Source organism: Puma concolor, chromosome C2 (assembly GCF_028749965.1).
Source record: "Puma concolor isolate L17-30 chromosome C2, mPumCon1.1.hap2, whole genome shotgun sequence".
NCBI classification, from domain to species: Eukaryota; Metazoa; Chordata; class Mammalia; order Carnivora; family Felidae; genus Puma; species Puma concolor.
The window spans coordinates 69,899,188-69,923,901 of record NC_141675.1 but is presented as its reverse complement, the minus strand read 5'-3'; the positions used below and the strand labels follow the sequence as shown (position 1 = coordinate 69,923,901).

At 36.2% G+C, this 24,714-nt stretch overlaps 1 protein-coding gene across 8 annotated transcripts in view; it reads left to right on the top strand.

Annotated features, from left to right (window-relative positions):
- TBL1XR1 (TBL1X/Y related 1) overlaps nucleotides 1-24,714 on the top strand; it is a 179,368-nt gene that overhangs the window by 129,290 nt on the left and 25,364 nt on the right. For 6 of the 8 annotated variants that reach the window (XM_086674752.1, XM_086674755.1, XM_086674751.1 and 3 more), the window contains 5 exons: nucleotides 9,289-9,391; nucleotides 20,107-20,252; nucleotides 22,482-22,704; nucleotides 23,427-23,559; nucleotides 23,942-24,083. In XM_086674752.1, coding sequence (XP_086530878.1) covers nucleotides 9,334-9,391; nucleotides 20,107-20,252; nucleotides 22,482-22,704; nucleotides 23,427-23,559; nucleotides 23,942-24,083 — 702 coding nt within the window. In that variant the 5' untranslated portion in view covers nucleotides 9,289-9,333. The remainder of the gene's footprint in view (nucleotides 1-9,288; nucleotides 9,392-20,106; nucleotides 20,253-22,481; nucleotides 22,705-23,426; nucleotides 23,560-23,941; nucleotides 24,084-24,714) is intronic. The other 2 variants (XM_086674758.1, XM_086674757.1) reach the window with 1 other exon arrangement.

The window sequence follows — 24,714 nt, the reverse complement described above, 5'->3', positions numbered from 1 at the left end:
TGCACTTAATTTTTTTTTTTAACATTTTATTTTTTGAGAGAGAGAGCACACAAGCAGGGGAGGGGCAGAGAGAGAGGGAGACACAGAATCTGAAGCAGGCTCTAGGTTGCTGTCAGCACTGAGCCCGATGTGGGGCCCGAACCCCATGAACGCAATATCATGACCTGAGCTGAAGTCGGACTCAACCTACTGAACCACCCAGGCACCCCCCTAATGTTGTGCTGTATAGTTCACAAAAGTAATTTGGAAAACATGATTACATTTAGTCTAAAAAAATTTTGTGACACCTTATAAGATTTAGCATGGCAAAAGTACATTCTCAAATGTGCTTTATACGTATTTTAAGCTATGTTATCAACTACTTCAAAGTTAAATCTTAAGAGATACCTTCCTTCATTGTACCATATTTTATACACACAACAGTGTTATTGTCTAACATTGGTAGAATTTTAATTATTTTTAATGAGGCAGGAAATGAAGGGTAATGCATTTTTCAGTGCTTTTCCTGAGAGTGTTTCATGGTGGGGGAGAGGGAGCAGTTCAAGGAGAAGGGCATTGCGGGGCAGATGATTATAAAATGTTAATGTATCCTGTTAATCTCAATGTCTTTGAACAGGATGGGTTCCTAAAAATAGCGGCAAATTTTCAAAAAGGCAGGTCCTAGCCATTGTGAGTTTAACATCAGTGATTTTAAAGGCTCCCGATGAATGATCACAGTTTTTAAGAATTTGTAATAATGGGTGTATATCAGTTTTCTAGGGCTGCCATGACAAAATCCACAGACTGGATGGCTTAAACAACAGAAATTTATTTTCTCATAGTTCTGGATGATGGAATTCCAAGATCAAGGTGTGTCGGCAGGATTACTTATTAAAGGCCTCCTTGGCTTGCAGCCAGCCACCTTCTTTCTCACTGTGACCTCACGTAGTCTTTCTTTGTGCGTGCATCCCAAGTATCTTTCTCCTCATATAAAGACACCAGTTATATTGGATCAGGGTTTACCCTAATGGTCTTGTTTTAACTTTATCACCTCTTTAAATAAAGACTCTGTCTCCAAATAAAGTAACATTCTGAGATACTGCTGGGGTTGGGTCTTCAACATAAGAATTCTACAGGGACATTTCAGCTCATAAGATGGTCGTAACCACCATGACTTTGCTAATGAGTAAATTGATTTAATTTTTCTCCTCTGGTTCATTTGCCTCCCCACATACACTTTGTGTTTTGTTTTTTTTTTTATTGTTAGTTATGATGATGTGTTTTTGCAGTGTGTTTTGGTTTTAGCAAGACAGTTTGACAAGAGTTTCCTGCAATAACTCAGTGAGTAATATGGCAGCAATGGTTTACTTTGCTGAAATAAACTATGGTCTACTTTGCTTCACAGCAGATTGAGAACTTACACCCAACAAATTAGTTTTGATAAATGATTCTGTGTGAGTTTAGAGACTGTTATTTAGCAGGATATTGTAATCATCTGTTTGTGACTGCAATGGCTGGCTGACCAGGTTAGGACTGCCATTCCCAGCATAGTCCATGTAAGCTGAGCACTGATAGCCTGCATTGTACATGGAGCCTTGGCAATGTATGTCATGGTTTGGAATTAGCAACTTCTTAGGACTTTCCAGTACTAAGAATTTTGATTCTTCATAGTCATTAAATTATTTTATGTTATAAATTCCATACTCTTTTTCCTGTGTGTGTGTGTTTTATGTCCTGAGGAAAGTAGTTTAGTATTTTAATAACATGTTAGTATTTTAATAATATTTAGAAATATAGTTCTTCTATGTCTCTGCTCTGACATTAAAATGAGGAAGTTAAATACTGAAGAAGAAATTAAATAATGTGTAGAATGCCTAACCCCGTACATAGCATGCAGGAGCTTCTCAATAAATGCAAATATTCTTCTGCTTCATTTCCGTAACATTCAAATGAATGAGAAGCAGTGTGCACACACATGGGAGCAGAGATAACTTGGTACATTTCAAACATTTTAAAAAGAAAATTAATTCTTCTAATACTGACAGAAACCTGTAAGCCACTTGCATTTTACGTCCTTTGCTTACCTATACCCTCAGCCTTGAGGTTTGTGCTTCCTTAATTTTCTGTATCTTTTCTTATCCAAGTTGCAATTAGTTGTTTTCTTCACAACACCTTGTAAAGTCACAAGGTCTGGCCTTGGTCTCCTTTGTATAGCCACATCTCCAGTACCTGTCTGGAATGATGGTACATTGGAAGTGTTTAACCGAAGTTTTGACTGAGTGAATAAAATATATTGGTCAGAAAATAGTGCTTTAATGCATTTTTCCCCTCTTAGGTTTTGTTAATTAATTGCATGACCATTGTAGTGTTTACTTTTCATTTGTCACTACCCCACCCCCCCAATTGTAGCTCATCTGCATTTGTTTGGATTGGTTTATCACCCCAAAGTAATACAAGTAACTAGAGATTGGCTTTCCTGTATGAGGGGAACAGAATGAGAGATACCACTTTCCATAAGACGTGAGCTGTAATATTATAACTACGCTAGAGCATTTCTGCTGGAATGTCCTGTTTTACCTCTAGTTAAACATACATAAAGTGTGACTCCCAGAGGACTGTGCTTTCTAGACACCCCATATATATGAGTAATTTTTTATACTTTCTGGTCTAGAAACTGAAAAAATGTGACTCCCCCCCTCTTTTTATTTCTCCAGGTATGGTCAATCACGAATTTTATAGTCATTTTCTTGTTTCAAAACATGTCTTGGATAATTCCCCCGATTTGTCTGCCTTTTTTGGGTTGCAACTGACAAATCTAATTGGCTTAGGTAATAAAATTAATTTTTGATTTCTTTAACTGAATTACAGTGGTAAATTAGCATCAGATAGTACTTAATCCAGTTGCTTAATAGATAACCTGATGTCATTAATAACAGTTTCTCTTGTCTCTTTGCTGTGCTTTTCTGTTTCTCTCTCATCTCTGCTCTAACCTCAGTGATTATGTACATAGTGTCCTTGCTATCTGCCCACTCCTTTCTGAAAGGAGGAGGTTGTCTTTCCTTGAAACCAGCAAAAGTCTTCTAGCATTCATTCACCAGGAGTGATTGAGTTGGATCAGAGGGGAGGGAGGTAATGTGTATCTGTGCGGGTGGGACGTCAGCCCTTCCTGAAGATAAAATATGCTGATTGACTAAGTGCCTTCCTTTCAACCAGGAAGTCCATCCCATTTAAACCACAGGGCTGAGAATGGAGTAGTTGTCCAAATCTGGAAGGCAGGAATAGTGGTATGTTTTGTCAGATACTGGCGATAGAAGCTGTAAGAGGCAAGCCACCCTTTTCTTCATCTTGCTAATTATAGTCACTCCATGTCTCAGCTGCTGAGTTCCAGAGAAGCCTAAGTTATCCTTCTTGTTAGGTGGACTCCCAGCACCATACCATCCCTGGCATAACAATCACCTTGAGACCCTGTGGGTCATTGATACTTATTTGGAAAGGTAACCCCCAGTGTCCAAGGTGGTGTTGACAGTTACTTGCCAGTAATAAAACAGTTCTTATTTAAAAAAAATGTTTAACCTTTATTTATTTTTGAGAGAGAGCAAAAGACAGTGCAAGTGGGGGAAGGAACAGAGAGAGAGGGAGACATAGAACCCGAAGCAGGCTTCAAGCTCTGAGCTGTTAGCACAGAGCCCAACGTGGGGCTTGAACTCACAAACCACGAGTAATAGCTGTGGCAGATATTTGTAGATATATTTAAAGATAAATTTTCTGTTTTGTCACAATCTTGATAATGTTGAGTATTATTTTTAAATCTTTGCTAGTGTTATGGCCAAATGTTTTTATGTTTATTATTGGTGAAATTGAACGTTTTCCTGTTTCATCTAGAGGGATCTTGTTATGGAATAAGTGAATCATGAGGTTAAAAGGTACAACAAGAGGAGTGTAGCCAGTAGTATTCTAATAGCATTGTGTGGTGACAGATGGTAGCCACACTTGTGATGAGCACAGTATAATGTACACCATGTTGTACTTCTGAAACTTAATATAACATTGTGTGTTGGCCAGGCCTTAGTTAAAAAAAATAATAATAATTGGAATAACCATTTATTTATTTCATTTGGTCCAGTCATTTACTTGTAGAGACTTTTCCTGATCCTGAGAAATATTCATTCATATTTGGCACACCTGCCAAAAAGAAATGAAAGAAAACTACTTTAAGCATAAATATCCTGATGGCAGTTTTATTTTTTAAAAAAAAATTTTTTTTTTCAACGTTTATTTATTTTTGGGACAGAGAGAGACAGAGCATGAACGGGGGAAGGGCAGAGAGAGAGGGAGACACAGAATCGGAAACAGGCTCCAGGCTCCGAGCCATCAGCCCAGAGCCCGACGCGGGGCTCGAACTCACGGACCGCGAGATCGTGACCTGGCTAAAGTCGGACGCTTAACCGACTGCGCCACCCAGGCGCCCCTGATGGCAGTTTTAGAATAATGAAAGTTTAGGATCATCCAAATGGTTGAGCAGCACAATAATTTTCTGTTATGAGATAATATGCCACCACTATACATTTTGTAAGATAAAGTAATTTCAATTAAACATTTGATTCTGTGTCATGCAAAGGGTTTCTAGATCTCTTAACAGTGTGTGGTCGGCAGGACATTTAAGAAGATCTTTCTGGTTTCTTTATTTCTACCCATGACTTTCACTTTTTTTTCCATTCTTTTAAATTTAAAATAATGTGATTTAGGTTCATAATTAGGCACTGGCTTGCTCCAGGAATGAAATCAGAAGAGAATATCCATCTTTCTCTGAGGGGGATCTAGATGATTAAATGTGTGGGGCAGTTATTGTTCAGTGTGTGTATGCTGAACTCAGTTTTGTGATGCTGAAAATGCTGTACATATTCAGTTGAATGAATCATAGATGAATTGTCTCAACAGTCCTGTTTTTATAATATTTGTTAAATTATTCTCTATAAAGTCTTAAAGTAAAATACTTCATACTGAACATTTAAAATACTAAGTATACTTTTAATGTAAATGCTTTGGCTAAATATTAGTTAAGATTGATTTTTATGGGCTGTCTGGGTGGCTCAGTCGGTTAAGTGTCTGAGTCTTGGTTTTGGCTCACTCAGGTCATGATCTCACAGTCATGAGATTGAGTCCCACTTTGGGGTTGACAGCACGGAGCCTGCTTGGAATTCTCTGTCTGCCCTCTGCCCCCCCCCCCCCCCAGCATATTCATTTTCTCTCTCTCTCTCTCTCTCTCTCTCAAAATAAATACTTTCTTTAAAAAGTCTAACTTTAGGGGTGCTTGTATGACTCAGTCAGTTAAGTGTCCAACTTTGGCTCAGGTCATGATCTCACAGTTCTTGAGTCTCAGCCCTGCATCAGGCCTGGAGCCTGCTTCGGATTCTTTGCCTCCCTCTCTGTCTGCCCCTTCCCTGCTCACTCTGTGTCTCTTTCTGTCTCTCAAAAATGAATAAGCGTTTAAAAAAAAGTTTATTAAAAAAAAGACTTTTATATTTACTTTTGACTATTTTAATATAGCTATGGATCTGATTAAATAACTGATTGACTATAAATGATGTGAGTTTCAAATAACAGATTTTATGAGTTTATAGGATGTTCCTGAGAGTTAGGATAGGGAAGTACACTGGCATTTATTCATTCATTCATTAGAACTCAGTCATTTACTATTTAAGGATAAATAAGTAAGATGAAGCAGAATATACAAAAAATTGCTTTGTGACTTCAGGAAGGGTTAGTTTATTTTGAGTATCTTATTTATTTAATAGTCCATCAGCTCCTTATTTTACACATAATAATCTGTAGCAGGCCTGACACTTGGATGGTGTAGGATAAAGATTGGATGAGTTTCTCACTGCTGTTTTGTGACCTTATTTAAGGATAGTTGTTCTGAAAGATACCACAATGGAGGAGATACAGTGGTAAAATTTCTTGTATACCCTCTGAAAATGAGTGACATCTAGTATCTGAATGTCTGGTCTTTACCTGGGACAAAGACTACATCGCATTACAAAGGACCCACCTTAGCTGTATAAGCAAACAGACCAAAACGGACCAGTTCTGCAACGCCATACTGAGTCCACTAGGGAGGTGGTGGTATTTTCTCTGATTTTTCTCTTTGGCATACAGGCTTTTCAGGTGTGAAAACTGAGGTGTTCAAGCAGGGACTGTCTTAATGTTTTATTTTGTTGTCCAATCTCCTGTTTCTTTTCAGGTGTCTTTTTGAGGTTACAATTTAAAAGGATCAGTTTCATAATGAACCATCTTCTAGAATTAAGTATCTTTGAAAGTGGACAGACTCAAGTCTGTAGACTCTATGTAGTTTTATTGCAACTGTGATGGAAACCTCTAAAACAGGATTGCATTAAATTTACAATTTTTTTTAAATGATACGTTTGTTTGTATATTTCTCTTCATTGAAAAACTGAGTTCTGCAAGGCGTGAGCCAACTTTTACTTCATTCCTACTCTCAGCACAGTGCTTTGTCTGCTTTAGGAATACACTTGGCATAAGGGCGACGATAAGGTTCTTTCTGAGGATGTAAAAGAGCTAGCTGAAGTAGGATGACAGCTGGAATAATACTTTTTAAAATTTGAATAATTCATCCTTTTCCCTTAAGAAAATGTTACCCTTGATTCCAGAAATTGACATAGCACTGTGGTCAGTGGAATACACCAGTTCATAGTAATTTGAACAGATAAGAACTTTTTTGCTCTGCGTGTTTGGTGTTCTTTGTGATGACTTTTTAAAGTGTATCAGCAATATGTACTTAGTATTAGAACTTTTATATGCAATAATTTATATCAGTTTGGTTCGTATATTTCTTTGCCCCGGAATATACTAGGTGATGCTGAAACACCACTGATCACTGGTTTAAGTTGTGATATTGATGGCCTTAGCTAATCGGACCCAAGCATTAATTGAAAACCTTTGCATCTTAGGTCTTTGAGTGCCAGTGTTTATTATTTGAGTGTCAAACTGAATGATAAAGGGAAAAGAATAGTTATTCTGTTTTCTTTGTTTCACTTGGATTCTACCTAGCACATCTCATTTTGGGAAATTATCCTGTTAATGAAATAGTTATGAATTATTCCCCTTACAAACAGATATCCACGACTGGTCAAATTATGATTCAATTTCACATAATTTTATAATGGTATGGGATTGGTTGTTTTGTCTTTTAAAATCATTCGGTTCAACACGCTTTAAAAATTGGCTATTTAATATCCACTGTGTGTACCAGACACATTGCAACACATTACTTTGGGTCAAGATTATTTTAGCAAGATATCCTCCAGAGCATAAATCACCTAATATACCATAGTAACATCTAGACAAGATGTCTTGAGCCGAAATAATCAAAGGAGTATTTATCTTTATCATTTGAAACATTCAGGCTGTTAATTGTACTCTGAGTTAATTTTGGGGGGGAATATCTTTTTCTCTATATGAAGATAATTGCTACTCTTCTTCCATAGTTTCTCATCTCAGTAAGTGGAAGTATTGCTGATCCAGATTTCCTAAAAGAAACCTTTGATTCTTCGTTTTTCCTCTTTCTGTGTCCTGTTGGTCACATTTTGGAACCCCTGTACTTCTCTCTGGCTTCAGTGCCACAGCCCAGGTTTCATTTGTCCACTATATTACTGCAGCATCCTCCTATTATAGTCCCTTCCAGTCTCTTCCTCATCTCAGAGCCAGGATGATCTTTTTGTAGTGTAAGTCTCTTCATTCCGCTACCCTGCTTAAAACCTTTCAGTGTATTTTCTCTAAGTGATGCTGTCAGGGTCCTTCAGAACATGGTTTCTGTTTGTGTTTCAAGGCTTACTTCAGTGTTTTGTTTTTCTTTGTTCATCCAGCCTTTCCACTACTGTTACTGCTCACTAGATTCCTTACGTTCCCTGCCTTCCTCCCTAAAACATTTGTGTTTGCACTCTCCCCATCCATCCTTTCAGGTCTAAACACCAGTGATGCTTTCTTCAAGATGTATTCCCATACTGCTGAATTTGGTTAGGGTTTCCTCTGTGTGTGTCACTGGAAAATTGTTATTACTTCCTTGTTTGTCTTTGTTCTTTTCTGCGACAGAAGCTTGATATGCTTAGTCACCACTTTTTCCACAACTTAGGGCAGTAATGGTTCCTGTCACATGGCAGCCTGCTCAGGTGTTTGTTAATTTGTGACTTTTAAATATACTGTGACCGCTGCATCATAAAGAGACCCATGATGTGGCAGGACAATCAACATAGGCACATGATGTTGGATACACCTTTATACTGAAGAAATGTCAGTATATCCTTTTTAAATTAAGACCAAGAAAGTACACGGTCTAGGTCAAATCTGGCCCACTAGCCTTTTATAAGAACCACAAGCTAAGAAAGGGTTTTTTTTTTTAAGTGCTTAAAAAGAAGTTAAAAGGAAAATATTTTATGTTACAACTTTGTCATATGAAATTCATATTTCACTGTCCATAAATAAAAGTTTAATTGGAACATGGCCAGACTCATTTGTCTACATCTTGTTAGTTGCTGCTTTTGTACTATAACAGAGATGAGTGGTTTTAACAGAAACTGTATGGGTGGCAAAGCCTAATATATTTACGGTCTGACTCTGCAAAAAAATGTTGACTTCTTTTAAAATAATTTCCATGACATGAGAACATATAAATATAATTAGGGCATAATTAGTTGTCTGTTTCCTTTTTTCCCTCCCTCTGATTTCAGGGTTTAAGTATGTCCATTAAGAGAATATCATTTGAATTCTGGAAACTATATTCCCACCTCTCTGCTTTATATATACCTAGATCTTTTTGAAACTTGAACATTGCAGATTAGATATTGAGAAAATGGGGACTTCAAATTCTACCAGATTATGTAGACAAAACCAGCATAGATGGCTTGTCCCACATCCAACGTTCTAAAATCATTCTTTTCCTAAATAGTATTGAGTCCTAAAATGTTCTGTTTTTTTACAGTTAAGGATAAAGAAGAAACAACTTTTTACGCTATTGGATACAGTCAAATAAAATAGGATGCTACAGCCCTTTTATAAATTTTGAATCCTTTTTTGCAAATATGTTATCCTGCAGAAAAATAGACCCAGCCATGTTTTGGTTGTGTAATCTATTACTAACTATCGGAAAAACTTTCTTAGGGTTTATTATTAGGCAATATAGAACCTTCATTTTACATCATTTAATAAAATCAAATGGTTTTTACAACATTGTTTACATTTTGTTTAAAAATATTTTATTGAGAAAATACTTAATTAACTTTGTTTTATTTTTAGGGTTATATCCTGTGTTGTGACCTCATGGTTTAAGTGGGAATAAAGATGAGTATAAGCAGTGATGAGGTCAACTTCTTGGTATATAGATACTTGCAAGAGTCAGGTGAGTACTTTCATAAAGTAAATAGGCCTCAAATTATTTTAATATTCTCAAAATAACCTTTTATGCATTTGAAATTTGTATCAGTCCAAACTGTTGAACTTTGTATGTTTCCTTAATGTCTGGACTGCCATTTTAAAGCTATGTGTTACTGCATGGTTTAACTCTCTGACTCTTTCAAATATGTTGGGATCATGTCAGGCAAATATTTGTTAACAAATGGTTTGGCTTTCAGTGTTCAAAGACCATTTTTATAAGTTGTTATGAAGTGAGATTGCACACGGTTAGTAGGAACATATAAACTCTCAGGTACCATCAGTTTGATAATGTATATTTACAGTCCTCCGCTAAATGTTACTGATCCTAATTGCAGTAACTAAATTAACAGTAATTTTTCAGAATGCTTTCATAATCATTATCCCAATTGATTTAGATTATCCTTGACCTGAATTCTACTAACGTGTTTATTGGCAGGTGATTAATAAATATAAATCATTGGAAGCCTTTTATAATAAATATTAAATCAGTGATCATTTTAAAACAGATTAAGAGGCATTATTATAAAGCAGAAGGAAGACTACAAAGGAAAATGTGGGATGAATTAAGCAAAAATTGTAAAAGTAGAAGAGAAAAAAATCTTGAGGGTGGATAGGGCACAGGACGTGGGAAAGATTGACATCAGTGGTGAGTTCAGATTGTTAGTATGAGTTGGAACTATTTGGTAGTTGAAAATACGCTGGAGAGGTTGAATTTTAGAAATCATAAAGTTGGAATGTTGTAATTGTAAGGTGAGGCACAGTGTATAAAAAAGTAACTATGGTAGTGGCGTGTGAGGGAGGACAGAAAGGCATAGAGTAGGAATTGAGCCCTCAGTTTTGGTTTTGAAACTACAGTTAATTCTTCTTACAGGGCTTAGTAATTGTCCTGTTTCATACAGGGAATGCAAACATGGCTTTAGATCTTAGACCCCACTGCTTGCTGAGCTGTTCTCAGCTGCACTCTAGTTCTGAGCTTTGTTCTCCGGTGGAGGTTTTCTATTTGCAGGCACGGTCACTGCTCTCTCTGGCCTGAAACAGCTGAGAAAATGATGTCTAATGAGGGCCAGAAAGGGAAAAAGAGAGAAGAGACTAAAAGTAACCAACTAAGGCAGAATAATTTGTTGTGAAGCTTTGAAATGGAAAGATCTTGTTTTGTTTTCTTTTTCAACTGGCAAACTGGTATTGAAGGCAGATCCAAAGACATATCCACTGAATGTTTTGAGGACGATTAAAATGATTAACAAAGTGGAAAAAGTAGTGACCCGACCTGGTGATTATTACATATATAACACATATGCCTTCATACAACGCACGTGCCTTGATACTATTATTTAGTACCTTTGTCCAAAATTGGAAGAATTGTTAGGTCAAAACAGACTCCTGCTTTTTCTGTCTTTGAATCTTACCACATTTAAGCCAGAGCTTTTGAGGCTTTGGACACTAAAGGAGAAAACATTGTGAAGGATCAGTGGATGAGGAATGTATGCAGTGGTTCATTAAGTGTGTTGTAAAGGCAATTGCCCCGGTTGAATCTTATGGAACTGCTGTTTTGGGAGATGAGCTCAGTCACATCCTGTGATGAGATGAAATGGAGCAAGGTGGAGTTAGACATGTTAATGAACACTCAGATTTTATTTGCAAACAGAAGCCCACAAAGTGATAATACTCTGAATTAATTTCTGAAAGAGTATCCAACGGTTAAATATTATCAAAAGTCTTCTTAAAGTTGCCTGTGTTCTCAGAGAAAACCCTTTGAAATTTCATGTTTTAAGGTGTTTTATGTTGCAGTAAAAATACAGCAGGAATTATATTTTAAAAAACAACCTCATGTGGTAGACTGCTGTGTATCATATTAAGTCCTTCATAATTGTTTACTGTGTTCTTAGTTGTGCTTTGTGTATTTAGAAAGGTTTATACTTAACAGTGTACTGGTAATGAAGTGTGATGTTAAGCCACATCTCTCAACATGTAAACACCAGTCCCTTTATTAAATTTGTAACTTCCTATTTACATTATGATTTATAGGAGAAAATCAGATTCAACTAATGACATTTTGACTTATGGCAGTTTTTCTAGGAATGCAACTTGCCATAAATTTAAGAACCGCCTATACCAGAGTTCTAAAGTTTGATCCTCTGACCACCTGCATCAGGATCACTTAGAGAACGGCGAGTGGGGCCCAGGAATCTGCATTTTACAAATGCCCCAGGTGATTCTTAGGCATAATAAAGTTTGAAAGCCACTGGTCCATATTAGGTGTAGGACAATTAGAACTTGACAAGAAAGTTGACAACAGGTATGTAGCATGTTCACAATATCTTGAAAGAAAAATTATATTTAGTAATTATTCAAGATAAAATAGAAAGCATGAAATGTACACATTGAGATTTGGAGTGTGAGAATATCTCCTAAACAGGGAGCTGCCACTAAAAGTGGTGTATTTCTATTTATAGGCAAGATTTTGCAGGAATGAGGAGGCATGTTTATATCATGAGGATACCATGAGACATTCATTTGAAGTTACTTCCGGAAGTAGGAAATGGGAAAGAGTTTAAGAAATTTATAGTTCTGTCAGCTCAGATCAGGTTTCAGATGGAGCTCAGAATCTAACTCGTCTTAGCACTTGAGACTTATTCCAAAGCTGTTTCTTGGTTCTGATCTCTAATTAGACATAGAAATGGCCATTTTTGCAATTGATTCAATTTTGGAATCCAGTAACTCCTTTTCTGGGTGGTTTTAGGTGTATTTCCATGTACTTATCACTGTTAACTTATAAGAGATAATTACTGAGGGTCAGTCATTAAATGTCTAAGAAATATTCAAGTTACTTTAAGGCCATAAGAATTTCTCTTCAATGATTTAAAGCAATACAGAAGGAACTAGAATCTTAATATTGCTACTTTCCCTATAAAAGAGTACTGAATTGGATTAGGAGATAGGAAGAAAAGAAATAATCATGACAAAGAAAGTGTCTGTGAAAAGACCTTCAAAGGACTGGTTTGTAAAGACTACCCACTAAGGAAAGTAAAATTCTTTTCTTGCTTGTCTCATTACTTGGAAGCTCTCAGAAAGTCCAAAAAACACCTTATGAAAGTTTGTTCTGTTTTGATAGGTACATAATTTAGAATAATGTTTTTCAATAAGAACTTCTAATATTTGCTTTCTATAAACAGTGTTTAATGTTGACTGGACTGTGGTATCCATCCCCAGAGAGGATAAAACCCCTTAAATTGTTTTCATCTTAAATACTTTTACTATGTGATGATCATCCTATTATGACTATTACCAGCTCTAGAAGATATTATCTATTAAAAGCCCCTCTCCTCTTCTCAAATTATGTAACTTTTGATTTTTTTCCCCTTCATCTGTAAACATTTGTTGAAAAGGGATTATATTGTGATATTCAGCCGCATATGTTTTATAGGCTTTTGTTTGAAATAAATCATCCTCCTGTACTCATCAAAACTAATTAAGAGGAAAGTATATTTATTGTAGGATATCTGTATTAAGTATTGGAACTTTTTTTTTTTTTTTTTAAATTCTGTCTCCAGGAAGTTCACCCTAAGCAAATTACTTTGGTATCCATTTTGTACTTTTGTGAACTAGACCTAGGCTTTCATATTCAATAAAAATTTCCTAGGGAATAAAATTTTTTCTCTTTTGAGATGAAAATTGAGTGTATTTGACAGTGTAGTACCGTAAGTAATGATTGACTTGATTATGCAGTATGCCCCATTTAATTAGCCTTCGCCCAAGGGCATTAATAATTTGATTGCCCTAATAACTCACATCTAGCAACCATATGCAGAATAAGCACAAAGAGGTACATGCTAAGTGTGTGGAACAGAACTTGATGCGTTGTTAACTTTAGGAGATTTAAGGTGGTTTGGACCTTTTAAATTTCCCTCTCCCCCTTTTTTCCCTTTTCCTCTTGTACATCACCTTTGACTCTCGTGTAGTTATTTGCGTGTTTATTTTTTTCCTAGAGAAATTGTACCTGGCGGTCACTTGTGACCGTTGTGCTACCGTTTTTCTTGTTGCTCTGTATAAGATGTAATTTTATTTTGCGTAAATTGTGTATTTGGTTTGGGGGAGAATTCTTGATTCTAGATAAAGCTGTCATCTATTTCAGGTTTAAGAGCTCAATGACATTTCTGTTCGTGGTGTACTTGATATTTTGGACACTGTGAAACAGTTGGATTTTGTGATTGAAGACTAATTGGAAAATGCAAAAAGCAATATGTCCTTACCACTGAGCTATTTTTTAGATTGTGATTCTGAATGTTACAATTTTTTTTAAATCCTCATGTTTTTAGAACTGAGGTTCATCTTGCCATATAGTCTCCATTTATGAGAAGGTGATGATACATGTAAGCTCAGAGTATTTGATTCATGAAACATCATCTTGTCTTTCCCAGCCCCCTGCTCCACTGTTCACTAACTTTTTCAAGTCTCTCTAGATAGAGAGGCTTTGTACCATACCACTTTTTCTGAGATGATGCTTCTGTGAGATGTTCTAGTATTTGTTTATAAGATCATACACACTTAATTTAGACATCTAAACATGTTATAGTAGGCACAAGCTAACCAGAATGTTTATGTATAACATTAAGGTTCTGATCTATAATACCAAAGAGCCTGTTCGTTGGTTCTTTCCATTTAATGATTTTGTGTTAACCCCTACGATGGCTAAGAAAATGTCAGCAAATGACAGTGTAGTTTCTTTTGATTCAGATAAAAGTAAATGAGCTATACAAACATTCCTTCCTCCATATCCTCCTTCTGGTGCCACTTTATAAACAGACTTTAACAACAAGGCTGAATGGAGTCAGGTTAAACTGGCTATCAGTGCCACTAGCTGTGAAGGCCTGGAGTGAGCAGAGCTCAGGATTGGATATGTCCACTTTTAGTCTTATCATTTTTATGAGTAAATGGCCAGCTGCAGAAGTGCAAGTTAGGTATATATAATTTTGCTTTGTAATCAAATCAAATATGCAGTAACATTGATTTGTCACATAGAATTGTTGTACACATGACTAATTAACAACAAAAAAAATAAAAACAGGTTGTCAAAAATAGTGGTAAACTGTATACTTTGAAATCACTTTTTCTCTTTTATAAGCTGAATGACTATTTTTTGCTGATAGAAGAAATTCCTATTTACACATCACTACTGACGTTAAAAGATAAATGTCCTTTAATAGTTGCCAAACAGAGAACTATTCAATTTTAATAGTAATCTTGTGTTTGTTTTTTTTGTGTGTGTTTTTTTGTTTTTTTGTTTTTTTTTTTTTTTTTTTTTAGGATAGCCTAGCATAGTGGAGGGTATAGGGAAACATAAATTGCTGATGGCATTGTAGATTTTCACAATTTGGGGGCAAAACAGTTGAGCAATTGTGAAAACTTCCTATAAAATGTTCATGTTCCCCTCAACTTTTGAGGGGAATTCATTCTAAGGAGAAAAAAGTATATACATGGCAAAATCCTATACATGTAGATATTTGAGGAGAGATTCCTAAGTAGTAAGCATTTGCAAAGTCCAAATACCCATCGATGGGATGAATAATTTACTACTTGAGTACATTTATTGTCTGAATAGTATGATAATAAAATTATTTCAGAAAATACAACTTATATGGGATGTTCATGGTTTTATATATATATATATATATATATATATATATATATATATATATATGGACAAAATTAGGACACAGAATTGTATAGCTTGATGTGTTATATTGTGATGGAGGAAAACTGTATAAAGGAAAAAAGGAAATATAAAATATTAACAGTTGCATTTGAGTTTGCTATTGTAATTTTTTTTTCTTCTCCACGTTGTCCTTTAAGTGCTGTATCTCAGTCTTCAACATGCGAGATCCTCTATAGCATTTTCCCCCCTAATTCTTTACACCTTTGTAAAATCTTTAAGCATTTAAGTATGGAACTTTTGAATAAACAGAAGTCTGGGTCTGTAGGGGACAGTTGGAAGTGGATTTGGGGGCAAGGAAGTGTATGGTGATGGGGACAAGGATATAAGTTTCTAGGTTTTTCTTACCTGAAGTTTAAATAGGATCTTGGATAAATTAGATTTTCGTTCTGGACTGTGTTATGATAACAGTTAAGCTTTGTTTGTTGGTTCAGACAGTCCATACCATAGCCATAATGTCCAAGGCCCATTTTCACATTCCTATTTGCAAAGTACAGTTGGCATGCTCTGGAGGACTAACATGTCTTTGAGATTACGATCCCTGTCATCCCAAGGGAAAGCACTCCTTGTAACAAGCACTGTATAGCAAACAGTTGTTTTGTGATCTTGTTTCTTATGTGGGAACCATGTGTAGTCTCATGAGTGACCATGCCTCCCTCACTCTGGCCACTGCTTGTCTTCATTCCTGAGTTACTGTATACTGAACCTAATGGTTTTTAGCCTTATTCCCTTCTGGAGTCTCTTCTGCCTCCCAAATCTTAATCACCGTAGCAAATTTGTAGAGTACTTGATTACAGAGGTATTATTTATATCAGATTTGTTCTCACTCCTGAAAAGAAGGGATGCTATTTTAAGCAGTCAAGCCAGACTTCCAGCATCTCACAGATTTAGGTAGACCCTCTTTGCCTTCTATTCTGTAAATCAAAAGTTGCCCCTGGAAAAGAATTTTTTGCATATATATTTACAGATAAACCGAAATCTTTTTTGGCATAACCCAGTTCAAGTTTTAGTTTTGCTTAAGTCCTATGCTTTTTTTCTTGGATTCATAGATATTCTGATGTGCCAAAATACATTATAGTAGAATTGCATTCTGATTTAACAAATGTTTATTGAGCATTAGTTAAATTAGGTAACATTCTAGATTTCTAGGTTCTAGTTCTAGGTTCTAATAGTCGTTCCTAGGAGACTAGGCCCTACTAAATGAAAAGATTTACTAGGCATAAACTCTTCAAGCTGCCCAGTCTAGTAGTTACACACATGCATACAGTCCTGCACACACACAAGATAACCATTCAGTGTGGTAAATACCATACATACACAAATTTTAGGATTAGTATAGAAGAGAATGATCCACCCTCTGGGGTAGTGAAAGGAAGGACTTTACCTCCATTCAGATAGGAGAAAAGGACTTTGGAACATACAAGGTACAAAAGTATGAGATAGCGTTAATGTATTCACAGTGTTACCTGTAACTGGCAAATACTTGAATTTAATGTGCAATGGACAAAAGGGTGGGGGCGTGGAATTGGGAAGATGAGTCTGGAGAGATAGATAGGGTCAGATTACAAAGGTAACTGTGTGTCATACTTAGTTTGGTCCTTATTAGGAAGGTCAAAGGGATCATTGAAAATGCCCACATAAGGAGTGATATGATTGGTTTTGTTTCACAGGTAATACTCTAGTTGTAGTGTGACAGATGGGCTGAGCTGGAGAACAAGGAAAGGAACTTAGGGCAGTAACTGTAGGCAAAAGATGATGGGGACTAAACTCCAGGTTCTAGCAGAAAAGGAAAGCTGATGACAGAGACCAGAGAGGTAGGATTGATAGAATTTTGTGAATGGTGGAACATCAGGAGCCCAGGTAAAACTTAGGACGACTTTGGAGTGTAATAAAGTAAGGTCAAATTTCTAAGGAAAAACAAGTTTTAAGGAGAGGAATAAGAAAAGTAGTTGTGTGGGGCACCTGGGTGGCTCACTCGGTTGAGTGTCCCAATGCATTGGGCTTTGTGGTGACAGCTCAGAGCCTGGAGCCTGCTTCGGATTCTGTGTCTCCCACTCTCTCTGCCCCTCCTCTGCTCATATTCTCTCTCTCTCTCTCTCTCTCTCTCAAAAATAAATAAACACCAAGAAATTTTTTTTAATAAGTAGTCTTGAACATAATTTTAAGCTGCCATATAATGCTATGACTAGAAATAATAAAAATTACGGTTCAATTCCACATTTATTGAAGCAGAGGGTTTTTAATTATGGACCATTTTTAGGGTAGACATTAATGAGAAGTGTCAAAACAGTGCTAATAACCCCTTCAGAGTTATTTTCTTACTATTTGAGAACATTGTAAGCACAATGTGTGATAACTAGAGATGGATGTAAGGACCTGTGATAGTTTCTCTCCTGGTCTGACAGAACAAATTCAGGATATATGCAATATTTCAGCCAGAAATTGACATTGTTCCACCTGCAACTCTTCAAGCTTGGACATAAGCTTGAACTCTAATTTAAACGGGGTGTAAATATGATGATTTTGATGGTTTAAATTGTACTTGTGAATTAGAGAGTACAAATGTCATGGACTTTGCTAAAATTTTGTGAGGCTTATGAAAATCACAACACTTTAAAAATGTTGTGAATGAGATGTCTTAATGTTTCATGCAGTACTAACACCACTTTCTAGCACCCTGAGTTGAAACCGAACAATGATGTAATCCTTTATTTTCCATTAGTAAACAGGAGCTCACTCTGTCTTCGCTTTATCTTTGACTACATTCTAACTTAATTGTTCCATAGGAGCAGCAGAATGTAGTAGTTACCTCCATCGTCTCTGAATGGATTTAAATCCTCATCCTCTTAAAGAACATGTGATCTATCTATCTGTCTATCTATCTATGAAATATACTCAGACATAAAAAATGAAATCTTGCCATTTGCAACACTATGGGTGGAGCTAGACAGTATTGTGCTAAGCTAACTCAGAGAAAGACAGATACCTAATATGATCTCAGTTATATGTGGAATTTAAGAAATAAAACAAATGGGGAAAAAGGAGAAGCAAACCAAGAAACAGACTCTTAACTATAGAGAACACACTGATGGTTATCAGAGGGGAGGTGGATGGGTAAAGTAGATGATGAGGATTAAGGAGTGCACTTGTGATGAGCACCAGGTGTTGTACTGAAGTGTGGAATCACTGTATTGTACACCTGAAACTAATATTACACTGTATGGTAACTAACTGGAATTTAAATAAAAACTTAAAAATAAATCCTTATCCTCTTATGGCTGTTTTCCTATCTGCTGACTCAGATTATAAAATAATAAAACTATATATGTGTGCATGGTGTAGACCCTCCATACATGGTATTGTCCCTCTTGAAGTCTTGTTAAATCTTTAAGCCACTGGGCTGTTTAGCTCCCCCTGTTTACGACTTACTGCAGAATTTAAGGAGGAGTGTGTATAATTAAAAACAGGACTCTCCAACCTCATGCGTATGGATTTCACTGCCTTATCTTTTACCCTCTCTTTCCATCCTTCCCGGCCTTTATTCTTAGCCTTCTACCCTGGAAACCTGGAATCTACTTATATTCAGGTAGTTCTGAGTTTCCTAATAGGGACAATGCAGAATGATGCTCGCTTTCATTGATATGTTTCTTAGTTTCATTGCTGTGTTTCTTAGCCATCTCTGTGAGCTCAAATTAAGCTAAAAATGTGGTTAATAATGATCTTGCCTGTGGGTAAAATCATGAGTTAAAGTCTCAAGTAATCTTTTTTCACTTCTCACTGTGGGTTGCAGGAATGGAATGGCTAGGTGTTTCAAAGAGGGAAGAAAGGAGCCAGGAGGACAACTTTAGGTATACCTTGTCTACTGACCAATTAAAATATTTCCTAGCCACATGCTTTTTGTGAGTCCAGAGTATTTTATTATACACTGTTCATAAGTGCCACAAGAAGCCTAAAAGTGGAAGCACAAAATGCAAAAAGACAAAGAATAGGCACTAAAAAAAACTAGGGTAGGCTAGGCAACAGTTAATTACATAGGTTAAATCAGTTTAAGACACAAGTAAGCCCATATGCATTTAGTTTACTTAGTATGAAAGTTTCTTAACATTTCATATAATGTAATTGAATTGTTTAAAATACATTAATGACATTTGATGATGAGGTCTGAAGGATGTTTTAGTAAAGAGAATAACCTCACTTGGGTCTGTGATTTTACTAGAATTTTATGTTTGAGTTTGGACTTGACTTTCATAAAAAGCAAGACCAACATACAGAGATTTTTATTATGTGTTTTGGGTTTAAGTATTTCAAATTAAACTTAGAATTTCTGGTAGAAACTGGATTTTTACTTGCCAACTTTCATTTCCTAAAGCTTTCATTTAGATGGGTTATTACTAAGTGGCAAAGAATTAGTTAAGTGTTTTGGCACTTAACTCATGCATACAGTGAGATTTAAGCATAAAAATTATCTTCATTTTTTATATTAATTTTAGTTGGCTTTTTATTTCTTAAGTTTGAAAAACTGCAAAATATTGGATTTATATGGTGTTTGACAATTTGTATGTAGAAGTTTAAATATACTACAGAAATATTAAATGTCACCTTAATTTATCTTGACCTAATTATCTCAAGTGAAGCAATTGACTCCCATTATTTCCAAAGACTTTTTCCCCTGACTTTAAAGTTTGATGCTATTTTTTTGAGGAAAATTATGTGCCATGGCTAAATTTTATATGCATTATAAGTTTTAAATAGTATTTTATGTAATTAAGGCAAAAAAGGGAAATATGTAAAAGTTCATATGTTTGGATTTTGGTACTTCTTTTGTGTAAAAACATTTAATCTTAGCTAACAGTTTGGGATTTCAAATGGATGGATTATGATTTTGAAAGATTACAGAGGTCATTCACTTGTGTCCTATAGCATGTTGCTACTGGGAGAATAAATTCTTATACCTTTCCTTTTGCTTTTAGGATTTTCTCATTCAGCATTTACCTTTGGTATAGAAAGCCATATCAGTCAGTCTAACATAAATGGTGCCCTCGTCCCACCTGCTGCATTGATTTCTATCATCCAGAAAGGTCTACAGTATGTAGAGGCAGAAGTTAGTATTAATGAGGTAAGGAAAAATTATTTCAAATAGTAACTCTTAAATATGTCCTTAAGTCTGATATCTTGTTTGTTCATTCATTATCTGACTTTAGCTTTACCAGGTTGACAAAATTGAAGGGTGGTGTTCTTTATGTCACAGTCAGGTTGAACAGGCGAGGCATGTTGGCTCCCAACTGTAAGAACCATCATCTCTGGTTTATTTCCCTTTCTATGGTTTCATAAGTAAATAGTAAGAAATAATTTTCTTCAAAGCAGCTACATTTTGCTGTGGAATGCTGACACCATAATTGATGGTCTGAAGAATTACAAAACCTCAGGTTATTTGCTTATACCTGATTTTGGAAGGCAGTTTATAATTAAAGCCATGTCTTGATACTATTGCCTAAGGCCCATATATAGGTGGTTTAATTTAGGTGTCAGCCAATTATGACCCATGAGCCAAATCCTGCCTGCTTGCCTGTTTTTGTAAGTTTGATTGGAACACAGCCACACTCATTCACTTAAATATTATCTTAGCTACTTTTGTGCTACAGTGGCATAATTGAATCATTGTGACAGAGACCTTATGCTCTGCAAAGCCTAAGATATTTACTGTTTGGCCTTTCACAGAAAAAGTTTGGAAATCCTGGTCTATCTAGCTGAAAATTTTCATACATGGTCAGGATTTATAATATGTGGAGCTCTTGTTCGTATTTTCATGTTTGCAGAGATTAACATGCTCCCCCTTCCCTTTCACAAGTATTTTTAAAACAAGCATCCATGGTTTCTATATCAATATTCATTAGTATAATTATGTGGTATACTAATATTGATTTCATTATTTTTGTTTCCTAATCTGTATAACTGAAAAATCCACTAATACTAAATTAAGTGTGTCCTCATTATCTTTTAGTAGTTTTCGTCCCAAAGTGTCCTGTATTGTGGAGGGTGATAAACAATTTCCACCAGTGGCCAGGGATAAAGTCTCATTTTATCTGAAAAATAAATGTTTCGTAGATTGTAATATAGTACTCTACAATGTATCTTCATTGGGATTAATATTTTTAAGTTACTTAAATTAAAATAAATTCTCCTACTCCTCAGATACTCCATTATAAGTGACAGCTCAGAAAGAGGTGCTGTGTTTTTGTAACTCCGAGCACCCCATCACACCACTGTAGATTGTCGGTTAGTGCATGTTCACCAGCTTACGTGAGTCAGGCCTTACATACACATATTCCCAGCTAATTTGCCCAGTTTCTATTTCTGACTTGTTCTGTGTCTCTTCTTGTGCCCGCTGGAGAACTTTTTTTTTTTATGTTTATTTTTGAAAGAGAAAGGGAGCGAGAGCTGGGGCAGGGCAGAGAGAGAGAGAGAGAGAGGGAGACAGGATCAGAAGCGGGCTCTGTGCTGAGAGCAGAGAGGCACATAAGGGCTTCAAACTTACGAACTGTGAGATAATGACCAGAGCTGAAGTGGGACACTTAACCGACCGAGCCAGGTGCCCCTGCTGGAGAACTTTTTATTAATTGTGAGCTACCTAGTATCAGTGAGAGGGGCTTTGGAAAATTATAGCAACTCCATAAAATTACAGAGCACCAGTCTCAGAGTTAAATGATGGTACTTCTCAAATGTTAGTGTTCATAAGACGACCCTAGAGAGCTTGGTAAAACCCTGGCTTCCTGAGCCCTTTAGAGATTTTGATTCTGTACATTCGAATCTACATTTACAACAAGCTGCCTGGTGTGATGGTAGTGTCATTGTTCCTTGGATCACACTTTGAATAGCACCAGTTAAGAGATCTTGGTTGCCATTGACTAGCTGTGTAACTTCAACAAGTCTTTTAAACCTTATTGTGCTTCCATTTCAACATTAGTAAAATGAGATACGGCCAAATATCTGAAGTCTATTTCTTGTTTAATATTTGAATCAAATCACAGGAAACTTTCGAGTCCAACAAAACTATTTTAAAAGTTTTTAGTTTCAAGGATCCATTCTCCTGTGGCACCAAGTCTCTTACCATTGTATAAACTATTTCATATTGGTCATTACTTTTCGCTAACGGAATTTTGGAATCTAATTAATAAACATTTTATCATCTGGGCCTACTTTTTATTCTTTCATTATCTCCGCTTTACCTGGCAACATTTAACAGTATGAACTAGAGGAGGAGGAAGATTTAAACACCTATTTGCAGTTGCTTCACCCTAAATGTGTTGTCTTTCATATTTCTTTTCTCACAATTTTCCAAATCCAGGATGGTACCTTGTTTGATGGTCGACCAATAGAGTCTCTGTCACTGATAGATGCCGTAATGCCTGATGTAGTACAAACAAGACAACAAGCTTACAGAGATAAGCTTGCACAGCAACAAGCGGCAGCCACCGCAGCTGCCACAGCTGCCACAAACCAACAGGGATCTGCAAAAAATGGCGAAAACACAGCGAATGGGGAGGAGAATGGAGCACACACTATAGCAAGTGAGCTGAAATCAGAATTTAAAAAGTTCCCTTTCAGAAGAAGTATCTGGCTTTATGTGGATGTCTCATCTTCTAAACTGAAGTAACATCATCTGTTTCGTTTATGCCAACTGTTTCCCTAACTTATATCACAGTTCAGATTTCTGTTCCTAAAGCTCCAGAAAGATAGATTTACTTACATGGATTTTTTTTTTTTTTTTTTTTTTTAATATTTAGAAACCATTTTCTACTGTTAGGTAAATTTTCTCGGCTTTTGATTTCTAAAGAAAATTTGTAATGCAGTCTTTAACACACACAGTAAAACTCTGACGTGGAGATAGAAAGGCACCTCTCATGTTATATGAATGATATCAGCAACCCCTACTGGCAGAAACTCAGAATAGTGTTGGCGTGGATTATATTTAGCTCAGATCATTTTGTCATTTTAGCCATGTTTGGCTCTAACCTTGTTGCAGCCTTTCTCCCTGCCTCTCCCCCACCCCAAACACACACTCATCTTTATCTTTTAAAAATAGTATGGTCATACTTAACTAAAGATACACTTAACTTGTCCTCATGTGACAAGTGCTATATAAGCATTTTCACCATTACCTGACAGTTAAAAAACAATTTAAAAGTTACATATTATAAAGGAGGTATTTGCTGGTTAAGAATTATTTTTCCTCCTCAGGATGTTGTAATATTACCTAACTGGTATTTTCCACTTATTTCTGCTGACATAGATAATCATACTGATATGATGGAAGTGGATGGGGATGTTGAAATCCCCCCTAATAAAGCAGTTGTGTTACGGGGCCATGAATCTGAAGTTTTCATCTGTGCCTGGAACCCTGTTAGTGATCTCTTGGCATCAGGGTATGTTTCTCAAAGTGAAACTAAATGTATTTTTAAAAATATTGTACTGAACTATTACACACTTTATAAAAGCATTACTTACATTTCCAGGTTCTTGTTGCTGCTTTGTGGTCCTTTTGCCTTTGTAAATCGTTATTTCTTCGTAAAGAATCTTAGAAGTTTAAATCTTTGAAGTAATCTTAGAAATTTTAATTAAGCTTACTGCTTAAGAAGGTGGCCCAGGGCCCCCAAAATGGAGACGAAGAAAACTCCTGGAGATGGAAATCTCTAAGACTCTAGTTTTTATTTGTCTTATTAATAATAGTATATAAATATGTTGCTTTGGTTCTGGGATACTTGAGAATGTCATGAGATCTTAAATAATCTGTTGCATACTTTATAGGTCTGGAGACTCAACAGCAAGAATATGGAATCTTAGTGAAAATAGCACTAGTGGCTCCACGCAGTTAGTACTTAGACATTGTATACGAGAAGGGGGGCAAGATGTCCCAAGCAACAAGGATGTGACATCCCTAGATTGGAATGTGAGTATCACTGTTAACCACGATGAATGTAGTTACTAATGTACTTAACCTCTCTGGACCTCAGACTAATGGCAGGTTGTGTCCATTTGTCCACATGTTTTTGAATTTCACTAATAAGAACAACAAACTAGGACTCCCCATTCTGAAGTGTGGTGTTAAAAAAAAAACAAAGACTGGCCCTCCAGCAGTCAGACCGAGGTTCAGCTTGCAGCTCTTCAGTTTGTCTTGCAGCAGAACCTTTGTAAAACTGGCGGTGGCCCGCTCTGCATCATCTTCCTCACGTGGAAGGTACAAGTGGGATAATGGTACCTACATATAAACGAGTTAATAGATGAAAGTCAACAATAGGCACATACTAAATCCTTAACTATGAAGTCCTTTGCTGGGGGAGGAGAGAAATTTACATTAAAAAAGCATGTTCTTGTTTTTCTCATTTGCTATATCAACTGATGAAAACTTGATTGCCTGCCTTTTAGGGGCCATTAGTCTAGGTCACTTCCAGGCTTCATTCAACTGTAGTGGTCTTACACTTCTCCGATTCTGTTTGTCATTCCACATCTTTCAGAGATAACTTGACTGTTCTGACTTAATCAGAAAGTTTGAGCTCCTAGTTGATAAAGCTTCACCCTTT